The sequence below is a fragment of the Salmo salar genome, chromosome 09 (assembly GCF_965601325.2).
Source record: "Salmo salar chromosome 09, fSalSal1, whole genome shotgun sequence".
NCBI classification, from domain to species: domain Eukaryota; kingdom Metazoa; phylum Chordata; class Actinopteri; order Salmoniformes; family Salmonidae; genus Salmo; species Salmo salar.
In genome coordinates this window covers 144,405,555-144,416,841 of record NC_138299.1, presented here as the reverse complement: position 1 = coordinate 144,416,841, position 11,287 = coordinate 144,405,555, and the positions used below count along the sequence as shown (strand labels likewise).

Below are 11,287 nucleotides of genomic sequence, written 5' to 3'. Positions count from 1 at the left end.
ACCCACTTCAAGAATGAAAGTAGCTTCGCCAGGAGTTTACAGTCGTTCCCCTAAGCCTTGACTTGTGGTTTCATTTAAAGAAGAGAGGAGCGAGAGAGAGAAAATGAGAGGGAAAGGAAAGCTCACGCGTCTGAAGTCATATGCCAAAAAAACATTGATTGCGTTCTAATACAATCGATTAACCGTGACCAGCGTTTTATGAGAGTGAGTAAGGTTACAATTCCGATAAGACACAACCTAATATAAACCAGACACCATGCGTCTTTTTATTGTCAAAGTGTTGTCCAATATGTTCTCCCTGAAGATAGGACACACTCGAGGCCTAAAATAGGACCCGATCAAAGAAACAGAGGCGCTATATAGGCCTATGTGAGAACATATTGGTGCTTTTGATGATGCAATCATGCCTCTTCTGTGTATTTGCTGATGGTGTCGAATACAGACAGCCGAAAGTGCATGTTTCATTTGTGTATGCCTACTTTCCCAGAAACCCCCTCACTCCATCCTCTTTCCGTCTGACTGGCACACATTCGGGACCGCATCCTGTTTGCTGGCTGGATTATACTGGAGGTGTGAAAATACAGCGAGAAGGGGGAGCAGATAGCCTGGCAGATGTGTACCAACCGGTTACAGGGCGCCCCCAACACCACCTGTTCCCATCACGGTTTTATGTACACTGATCACATGGCAGAGGTCGACAACGAGGTCACAACAATTTCTGTCCTTTTACGCACCCACATTTAACCCGCTGTGGCACCTGAGAGATGGATTTGTTTGGTAATATGCGTGATGTCCTGAATTTACATTCCAGTCTCAATCATTTCTGACTCAAGTGTAAATGTCGTGAAACAAACCAGAACAAATGCGCTGAATGGAGTATGGACATCCTGTCTCCCGCGCTCTCCTTGGACCACTGCTCGCTTTATCAAGTCCAGACATCGAGACGGAATTATGTTTCTCAAGAACAAGTCAGAAAAAAGGAAAGTTGCTCACTGATTAGTTCACTTTTATAGAGCGTCGTCAGAAGTACGATGACTCATTTTATTTTACCCTTGATAAAATCCTTAATATGACCCTTGGAGGAGGTGGATATTATTTAGCCTAATGATGGAAAAAATAATAACATGCCAGTGATTGAATAGCCATGCCAGTGTTCATAAATTAAACGTCGTATACATGATAAAATATAAATCGGTGATATTCAGCACTAATCATCTAAACTGACACATGAGGTCAATTGAAAGCAGGATGTGTCTCGGGGAAGAACCTTTTACTGCCTCCAATTTGGTTGTTAATGGCAACTGACAGAACAACAAAACGATAAGGGATGATGTCTTTATAGCTACTGTTATGCTGATGTTGATCATGATGGTAATAAGACCAACCAGGCCTACATGACTTGGTGTTGTCAGGCTAATTCTTGTGTTACCCCTAGCAATGGAAAGTAAAGAATACCCACTCAAAATGTAAATGTCGGTCTGGTTAGAATTCATGTATGAACGCTCGGAATCAATACGCAAACACTGCCGAAACGGCTAAATGAAAGTGGACGGGGGTGCGAATTAAATTGGTGCTCCTGGTTGTCTTTTTCTCACAATCCATTTTCGAGGGTTCCCTAATTATTGCCCTCCATGCAATTAGCGACCAGAAGCCATCTCCAAACACAGTTGGCATGGAAACGTGGTGAGGAGGGGGACACAACACCACTTGTCTTTGACACCTCGGATCCAACTGTGATCTCTCACTTTAGGCTTGTACAATTGCGTCACTCCAAGTCGCCACTGTAGCAGCCTACTGTATATATCTGATATTATATAGTAGTTTAGGCCTAGACTTGATTCTCTAATGTTACCAGACCGTTGTGTCCGTTATACAACTCGGCCTACACTTTGGCGCCAAAATAATAACTCACTGACACCTACAGTACTGTATGTAACGTTCAGGGTCTATGTGGGTCTTTTCTTCTCTACAGCTGTTCCCGTGTTGCTTACAGATCTGCTCCCCCCTCGATAAGCAAACACCAGGCTTGAATCACCCCCCGACAGAAATGTCATTACTGAGCGCCTTTGAATTCTGCATTACCCCCTTCTAATTTTGTTTATAAGAGTGAAATTACTTCCACACTTTATTTTAATAAGCGGCTTTGGAAAGTTGATAGTGCTCAAGAATCGAGAACCCAGTGATAACTGGCCGCAGTACACACATTTTTATTCCTGCGGTAAATACCTCGACCATTAAACATCAACACAGTCATCAAGATTAGTGTTTCGGGGGGCGACAGTGTAACAGCGCATTTGACTCACAGACCAACCGTCTCTTCCGAATTATTCCACTGATATTGACGCAGACTTTTGTGCGTAATTATGTTCCCTAAAGATGCGTGACAAGTAGCACGTCAATGAATTAAATGATTGGCCCAACACAACAACTACTCGGTGGACATCTTGTTTTCTCCTCTCCACAGGTACAAACGGCTCTTCCCGTGATTGATGGTTGTTTTAATTTGGTGGATTTAAAAAAAATAAAAATTACAATGTGATTTACAACTTGGGTGCTCTGACCAAATGATTGGATTGTCCTTTCCAGAACATGCAAAAAGCAGAAAGAGAAAACAGAGAGATCATGGAGAGACAAGATGGGGCAGAGGGAGAGAGAAACACACACACACACACTGCGGGATAAATGTACTTTAACACCTGTCTTTGTGACCCAGAGTCAACACTCTTAGTGTCACCACCACTGACTCCCACACACACCACCATCCATATCAACCCTACTGTCCTACCATCAACCCCCACACCAGAGTGTGGGACCCCCAGTGAGAAATCCTCCTCCTCCTAACCCCCCCACAGACAGCCCTGGCCCAGCCCCAAACCTCTGGGGGTTGTGTAGCTGAGAGGAAGCCCAGTGTCCTGGGGAGAAAGTAAACTACTGGGTCACAATCACACTGATGAGAAAGTCAGAGAGTTCCTCAGAGATGAGAAATTAGCCATGGAATTAGTCATCCAAACTCATCCCAAATGGTTTTCTCCTATCATAAAGCAGAAGAATGGCCCTTCCACCTCACAAGTTTATCCCAAATTTGTCACACAGTGTCATCGCCAACCTTATAAAAACCTATTTGTAATGTGACGTGGTAGTAGTTTGCTTCTATCAACAGCAGGGTAGAGGCCCATCATTGTACAAGGTACTATAGTCTGTCCTCCACATGTTACTCTGCCCCAGCCTCCATCCCCTCTTGCCCAGGATGGCGAGCTGCTCCTGGGCTGAGGCTGAAGCGGAGACCTGGGCCTGCTTCGGCCAAGGAGGCCAGAGTGGAGCAGGACGACCCAAAACTGGACACCAGCCCTGAGCCAGAATCTGACACCGCCAGCTCCTCAAACTTCTGGATGACCGCCCGTACAGACTGGAAGGGCACGTCTCTGCGCCAGCGACCCTCACCAGCTCCAGAAGGCCCTCTATAGGCAGACGCTCGGCTGAGGAAGATGTGGGGTGGAGGGGGTAGGCCACAGCGGAGCCTCAGCCTGCCCTGGCCCAGCCCCAGAGCGGGACGCACCCCAGCGTTACTGAAGCGAGTGGGCAGGGTGGCTAGGTGCTCCTGGGTCAGAGGGTTGTAGAAGCTCAGCGCCCCTCCACCCATGTTGAGGAACAGCCCTAGGGTCTTGATCTGGGGTGGCACGGCATGTAAGGGCTCCCGACGGCTATCGTACACAGTGGAGAAGGACAAGCCCTGCCTTTCAAGCCACCAGCATCGTCCAATGAGCTCACTCCTGTATGGAAAACAGGAAAGGTGGTTGGTTTCTGTGTCAAAACAGACACCATGGGAACTTATGTCTTTAAATATTGTGTGAATAAACATTACCATGTCATTATGAAACGGGGTGGTCTTTATGCCCGACTTTTTCTGCACTCAACAAAGCTACATAGTTGTTGCCTCGTTTGGCCTGACTAAAACATGTTGATTGGAGCAGGAACAAACTGGCCCCCAGGCACCCTGTGTTTCCCCTATATGCATTTAGTAGTGGCAGTACGTGGCAGTCACTGTACTTAAAAACAAAAAGTTGTTATATGTACGCCCCAGGAAGACCCCATGAAGACTGTAGTTGTTACAGTTTACTATGGTATAAATACTGTAGTAAGAAAAACAATATACCATAGTAATTACTGTAGTATTTTTTGCAGACTGTAATATACTTGTGGAACCCTAATGGAGAAAACCTTTAAAGAGCAAATTTTCCATAACCTATAGGTAGGTAGAACTGAGGTCTGAATGGACCGTCAGGTTCTGCTCTTTGCTATGTAGGGAAGACAATAATATTGGTGCAAACCATAAGAGAAACATTTCTCACTTATGGGTGGAACAAATTGGGATGAGTGAGCAATAATATGTAAAATATCAATGCTGTTCCCATCCTATGTTCGGTCGACAGTGCCAGTCATCCTGGTCAACAACCACTAATACCGTATTTTGCCTGACTCGCTACAGTTGATGAAGCTGCACATTTCTGTCATATTTGATTCAAATCAACAGATTGTTTATGGCTTGTTGCTGGGCCAAATTATTAGAGCTTTCTGTTGTTTACAGAGAGCAGATGTCAACATGCCTTGTAAGCCAAAATGAAATTGTTAAAGAAACAATTTAATTGTTAGTGGTTCGGCCAAGCGCTGGGAAATCCATGCTGTCATCCTGTTCACCACTCGGCGGCACCACAGAGCAGAGTTAAAGGACGTGAATGAACTTTATGTAGGACAGAGCCTGTGTCATGTATGCCCTAGGGACAATATCATGTGTGTGTGGGAGTATTTGCACAAGACTGCCTGTATGTATTTGTAGGCTACAACTGCCACATGATTATGTGTAAGAAATGTAGCCCATCTGTCAGTAGAAATAGATCAGCATGCCAGAGGCTAAGAGTATTATTATCAAAGCAGTGATTTGTACTTGTTCTGCCACTACCATTAACTCATGGCCAGGTGGAGTAGAGTGCACATCCTCACCTATCCTGTACACTGAACCCGTGACCCTGTTGCTATGGTGACGAGAGGGTAGTGACGGAGGGCTTGGTCCGTGGAAGGTCACAGTGAGGGAGGTGGTGGAGAGATGGAGCACCAGCAGAGGGATCCAGGGTGAACGTCAGACCTGGGAAGGGAGAGATTAGGACAAAAGAGAAGGTGAAACTCTAATCAGGGGCATTGGAATTAATAAGATGTGTATTTTTACTCCTCTTCTACACCAGAGGAGGCTGCTGAGGGGAGGATGGCTCATAATAATGGATAGAATGGAGTGAATGGAATGGTATCAAATCAAACCCATAAAAACCAAGTGTTTGATACCATTCACTCCATTTTATCCATTATTATGAGCCATCCTCCCCTCAGCAGCCTCCACTGTTCTACACAGTATATCAATACATCCTTGGATAAAGAGTCTTGCATTGGACTCACTGACCTGAGAGACTGTTCCATCTCTTCCTCTTGTAGGTCTATAGCACCCTCCAGTGGTGAGCCTGTATCCATGGATACACAGAGAACAGAGTTAAAAAAGCCTACAAAACAGTTGGCACCCTTTGAAGCATGTAGGGATGTAAGCATGCCAGATTATCCTTGACCCATTTATTCTCACTTTCCCATGAGGTTTACCAGTATTTAGAGGAACCAGAAACCCAACACTGAAGAAACAGAGTAACCACAACAACAATAACTATCTGGCATGCCTCCCAGTTTAAACCTGGAGCTTACAGAATGTGTCTGACCAAGACTAACTGCCAAGCACAGGAGATTGGTGGCACTTTAATTGGGGAGGACGGGCTCGTGGTAATGGCTGGAGCGGAATGGTAGCAAATACATCAAACACATGGTTTCTATGTGTTTTTGATGCCATTCCATTTGCTCTGTTCCACCCATTATTATGAGCCGTCCTCCCCCAGCAGCCTCCACTGCTGCCAAGGTGCCATTTCACTCACCATATGCAGCAGTGCTCTGGTCCTTGACATCCCATGTGTCCCTGATGAATGGATTCCCCTGCAGGTGGGATTAGTGGGGTGGGAAAGAATGGGAACGTGTGTCAGGAAGGGTTCAGTCACTGGGTCACTTGGAGGGTGTGACCTGTATCCATCCGAAGATTGAATAGGGCAATGGGAGAAGATTGTTTTAGACAAGTCTTATGGATGCTCAAAGATGAAAGTCTAACTATCTTACCTGAAAAGAAAACAAGCTTTCTTACCTGTGAGAAGGCCTTCGTCCCTCCTTCGCCTGTTCCCCAGCTCTACTGGCTGTCCACTCAGGGGTCAGGAGGCAGAAGCTCACTCCCAGCATGGCAGCTCCACAGGGTGGCAACAGCAAGGGCACACACAGGGGGACTGGTAGAGCGGTGGTGGGCAGAATGGTTGCCACCTTGGGAAGCATGGCACACCCCTTCCCCTCTTAGTACACATCGCCCTGCCCCCTCCCCACCCCACCCCCTACACAGTACCCACACAGGGTATGGGAGCATGGTAGGAGAAGGGCAACGTCAAAACTACGCCTACAGGATGGGCAGAGAGAGGATTTAGCCAAATCATGATGACCCCCTTCTTGTTCCTCCTCTTCTTCCTCCTCTTCACCCTGTCGCTTGTCGTTCTTTTGTAGTGTTCCGTCAAGACAGGGTGGTGTCTTTCGCATTATTGACAGATGTTGAGTTCAATGCATTTATAGCTCAATATCATCCTATCACCCTTGTCATGCAATTATTTTTTAGTCGTCACCAAAACAAAGGTCAGCATAGTCAACATGTACTGTTGACGATTCAAATAGTGAGGGGGCCATCCCTGAATCAAGTCTTTTCTATGGGTTGATGCAATGTAACATGTGCAGCCACAGTATCCTATTAAGCATTTTTCCGAGAGCCTTGGCCAACACAAAAGACCCTCCTTAGAAACACACGAGGAGAGATCCCCGCTGTACAGACATCCTTTTCTAGCAGATAGAGATTTTTCCTCAACAGATCACAAAGATATCCAACTCTGGTAAATGAAAGATCCTCTTCTTTGACAGACCAAAGATGTCCCCCACACAGATGGATGATACAGCAGGCTGCATTCACAGAGGGCTCCACTCGATGGCGAGTGAGAGAGACATATTCCTGTCCTTTTCTTCCACCTCGCTTTTGCTGTTCCATCTATCTCCATCTGCTGATGTTGAGCATGTTGTGCTACGTAGGTTGGCAAGGCAGACAGAGGAAGAGAAAGGAAGTGAGAGAGAGATAGAGGAAAGCAGCCTTTTAGTAGACACTGCTTGGCGTTGCCATGGTTATGGCCTTATGTAAAGACACCAGTAAGACTGGTCCACTGAGCACACACACACACTAGGGATTAATGTAATGGTCACACACAGATACTAATTTGTCATGCAAACCTTTTCCTTCATCTTCCTCTCTCTCCGTGTCTCCTGCTGTACTACGTGAATTATCTGAAAGGGTTTTTGCTACATGATGTGAATATAAAGATCTGCCACAGCTCCATCACCATGGTTACACTTTCTGTCTCCATATGGGCTGGTGTGGCCATTGTCCCCCGGGCCACTCCACAACACTAGGGCCAGGTCGGGGTCAGCTCAAAGTGGGCTTCTGGGGTGAAAGGGTGCAGGATGGAGGAGGGGTAGGAGGAGGAAAGAATGGAGACAGGAGGATAAAGAGGGAGCTCAGTTGGTAGAGCATGACGCTTGCAATGCCAGGATAGTGGGTTTGATTCCTAGGACCACCCGTAGGTAAAAATGTATATACATACAAATGTCCCTTTTTCAAAGACCCTGTCTTTTAAAGATCATTTGTAAAAATCCAAATAACTTCACAGATCTTCATTGTAAAGGGTTCAAACACTGTTTCCCATGCTTGTTCAATGAACCATAAACAATTAATGAACATGCACCTGTGGAACGGTCGTTAAGACACTAACAGCTTACAGACGGTAGGCAATTAAGGTCACAGTTATGAAAACTTACGACACTAAAGAGGCCTTTCTACTGACTCAAAAACACCAAAAGAAAGATGGTCAGGGTGCTTACTCATCTGTGTGAAAGTGAGGAGGCATGCACATGTGGCCAGGGCAATAAATTGCAATGTCCATACTGTGAGACGCCTAAGACAGCGCTACAGGGAGACAGGACGGACAGCTGATCATCCTCGCAGTGGCAGACCACGTGTAACAACACCTGCACGGGATCGGTACATCTGAACATTACACCTGTGGGACAGGTGCAGGATGGCAACAACTGCCCGAGTTACACCAGGAACGCACAATCCCTCCATCAGTGCACAGACTGTCCGCAATAGGCTGAGAGAGGCTGGACTGAGGGCTTGTAGGCCTGTTGTAAGGCAGGTCCTCACCAGACATCACCGGCAACAACGTCGCCTATGGGCACAAACCCACCGTCGCTGGACCAAACAGGACTTGCAAAAGGTGCTCTTCACTGATGAGTCGCGGGTTTGTCTCACCAGGGGTGATGGTCGGATTCACGTTTATCGTCGAGGGAATGAGCGTTACACCGAGGCCTGTACTCTGGAGCGGGATTGATTTGGAGGTGGAGGGTCCGTCATGATCTGGGGCGCTGCGTCATCAGACTGAGCTTGTTGTCATTGCAGGCAATCTCAACGCTGTGCGTTACAGGGAAGACATCCTCCTCCCTCATGTGGTACCCTTCCTGCAGGCTCTGCTGCTCGTTCTGTGCGTGATTTCCTGCAAGACCGGAATGTCAGTGTTCTGCCATGGCCAGCAAAGTGCCAAGATCTCAATCGCATTGAGCACGTCTGGGACCTGTTGGATCGGAGGGTGAGGGCTAGGGCCATTCCCCCCGAAATGTCCGGGAACTTGCAGGTGCCTTGGTGGAAGAGTGGGGCGACATCTCACAGCAAGAACTGTCAAATCTGGTGCAGTCTGAGGAGGAGATGCACTGCAGTACTTAATACAGCTGGTGGCCACACCAGATACTGACTGTTACTTTTGATTTTGACCGCCCCCTTGTTCAGGGACACAATATTCCATTTCTGTTAGTCACATGTCTGTGGAACTTGTTCAGTTTATGTCTCAGTTGTTGAATCTTATGTTCAGACAACTATTTACACATGTTAAGTTTGCAGAAAATAAATGCAGTTGACAGTGAGAGGACGTTTCTTTTTTTGCTGAGTTCACACACACAGTACCAGTCAAAAGTTTGGACACACCTACTCATTCAAGGGTTTTTCTTTATTTTTACTATTTTCTACATTGTGGAATAATAGTGAAGACATCAAAATGATGAAATAACACATGAAATCATGTAGTAACAAAAAAAAAGTGTTAAAGATATCAAAATATATTTTATATTTGAGATGCTTTGAAGAATCCACCCTTTGCCTTGATGACAGCTTTGCATACTCTTGGCTTTCTCTCAACCAGCTTCATGAGGTAGTCACCTGGAATGCATTTCAATTAACAGGTGTGCCTTGTTAAAAGTTAATTTGTGTAATTTCTTTCCTTCTTAATGCGTTTGAGCCAATCAGTTGTGTAGTGACAAGGTAGGGGTGGTATACAGAAGATAGCCCTATTTGGTAAAATACCAAGTTCATATTATGGCAAGAACAGCTCATAAGCAGAGAGAAACGACAGTCCATCATTCATTACTTAAAAGACATGAAGGTCAGTCAATCCAGAAAATGTCAAGAACTTTGTAAGTTTCTTCAAGTGCAGTCGCAAAAACCTTCATGCACTATGATGAAACTAGCTCTCATGAGGGCCGCTACAGGAAAGGAAGATCCACCGTTACCTCTGCTGCAGAGGATAAATTCATTAAAAAGTTACCAGCCTCAGAAATTACAGCCCAAATAAATGCTTCACAGAGTTCAAGTACCAGACATCAACTGTTCAGAGGAGACTGCTTGAATCAGGCCTTCATAGTCAAATTGCTGCAAAGAAACCACTACAAGCAGATGCCAATAATAAAAAACCTTTGGTTCCAACAGCCGTGTCAATGTGAGACGCAGAGTAGGTAAACGGAGGAGGTGTGATAGTGCTTTGCTGGTGACACTGTCAGTGATTTATTTAGAATTCAAGGCACACTTAACCAGTATGGCTACCACAGCATTCTGCAGCGATACACCATCCCATCTGGTTTGGGCTTAGTGGGACTATCATTTGTTTTTCAACAGGACAATGACCCACAACACACCTCCAGGCTGTGTAAGGGCTATTTGACCAAGGAGAGTGATGGATTGCTGCATCAGATGACCTAGCTTCCACAATCATCCGACCTCAAACCAATTGAGATGGTTTGCGATGAGTTGGACTGCAGAGTGAAGGAATAGCAGCCAACAAGTGCTCAGCATATGTGGGAACTTCTTCAAGACTGTTGGAAAAGCATTCCTCATGAAGCTGGTTGAGAGAATGACAAGAGTATGCAAAGCTGTCATCAAGGCAAAGGTTGGCTACTTTGAAGAATATAACATATATTTTGATTTGTTTAACACTTTTTTGGTTACTACATGATTCCATGTTTTATTTCATAGTTTTGAGGTCTTCACTATTATTCTACAATGTACCCACCCAATGCTCTACCCACCCAATGCTGTGGCTGGGTAGAGGTAGGGGGCTTATCTCGCCACTGAACTATTCATAGTGCCTTTCACTTTAACCACCAAACACTTATTTTTAATCTAATCTTGATATGAGCATAATTCAGTGTGTGGCAGGAGTTGGAGTGGAGGGAATGAGAGTGCTCAGTGTTCACCAAACCAGCATGCAGTATGTACAATGTCCAAAGGCCATTTCTTAGCAAGCAAAATCCAGTGTGGTAGATTAGGCAATAGCCTCTATACATCCTGATACATTATCAATATTCTAGTCATTAGATTTCAATCTTGAGTAAAAAGATAATGGAGGTTGCCTAGGTTCTACTCACAGGGATAATGGCAATGTAGGAAATAAGAGATGAAACAATAATCATTATTTCATATTTTTTCTTTGAGCTAAAAAAATTAATAAAAATACATACCGGTTTGTCTTGTTCCATTTAGATTTGTTTTCCCGTGCACGTAGCTAATTTCATAGTGCTTTTAGGAGAGTTGTACCGTTTATGTGCACACCGTTGACAGGAGGATGGCCAACTGTCAAACATTAACGCCAGGGTAAATCAAATATGACGTTCAGTCCACATTTTTTGCTGTTGCCTAAAACGCATGTGAGTTGGATTCGATTAATTTGGTCATTTATTTTTTCCAACATTCTACTTCTTTAAAATATTAATCAAAAGTTAGACTAGGTTATCGTCACTCGCTCAC

At 45.2% G+C, this 11,287-nt stretch overlaps 1 protein-coding gene across 2 annotated transcripts; it reads right to left on the bottom strand.

Moving 5' to 3' along the window:
• Positions 1 to 1,000: 1,000 nt before the first annotated feature.
• LOC106613060 (uncharacterized) lies at positions 1,001 to 11,026 on the bottom strand. 2 transcript variants are annotated; one of them, XM_082956393.1, is made up of 5 exons: positions 6,224 to 11,026; positions 5,964 to 6,105; positions 5,450 to 5,507; positions 4,999 to 5,140; positions 1,001 to 3,770 (listed from the first exon to the last, which is right to left on the bottom strand). In XM_082956393.1, exon 5 carries the CDS (start codon positions 3,638 to 3,640, stop codon positions 3,212 to 3,214), a length of 429 nt encoding a protein of 142 aa, XP_082812519.1. In that variant the 5' UTR covers positions 3,641 to 3,770; positions 4,999 to 5,140; positions 5,450 to 5,507; positions 5,964 to 6,105; positions 6,224 to 11,026; the 3' UTR covers positions 1,001 to 3,211. The 2 variants fall into 2 exon arrangements, with proteins under 2 accessions (XP_082812519.1, XP_082812520.1); XM_082956394.1 differs by having other exon boundaries at positions 5,964 to 6,021.
• Positions 11,027 to 11,287: the final 261 nt, after the last annotated feature.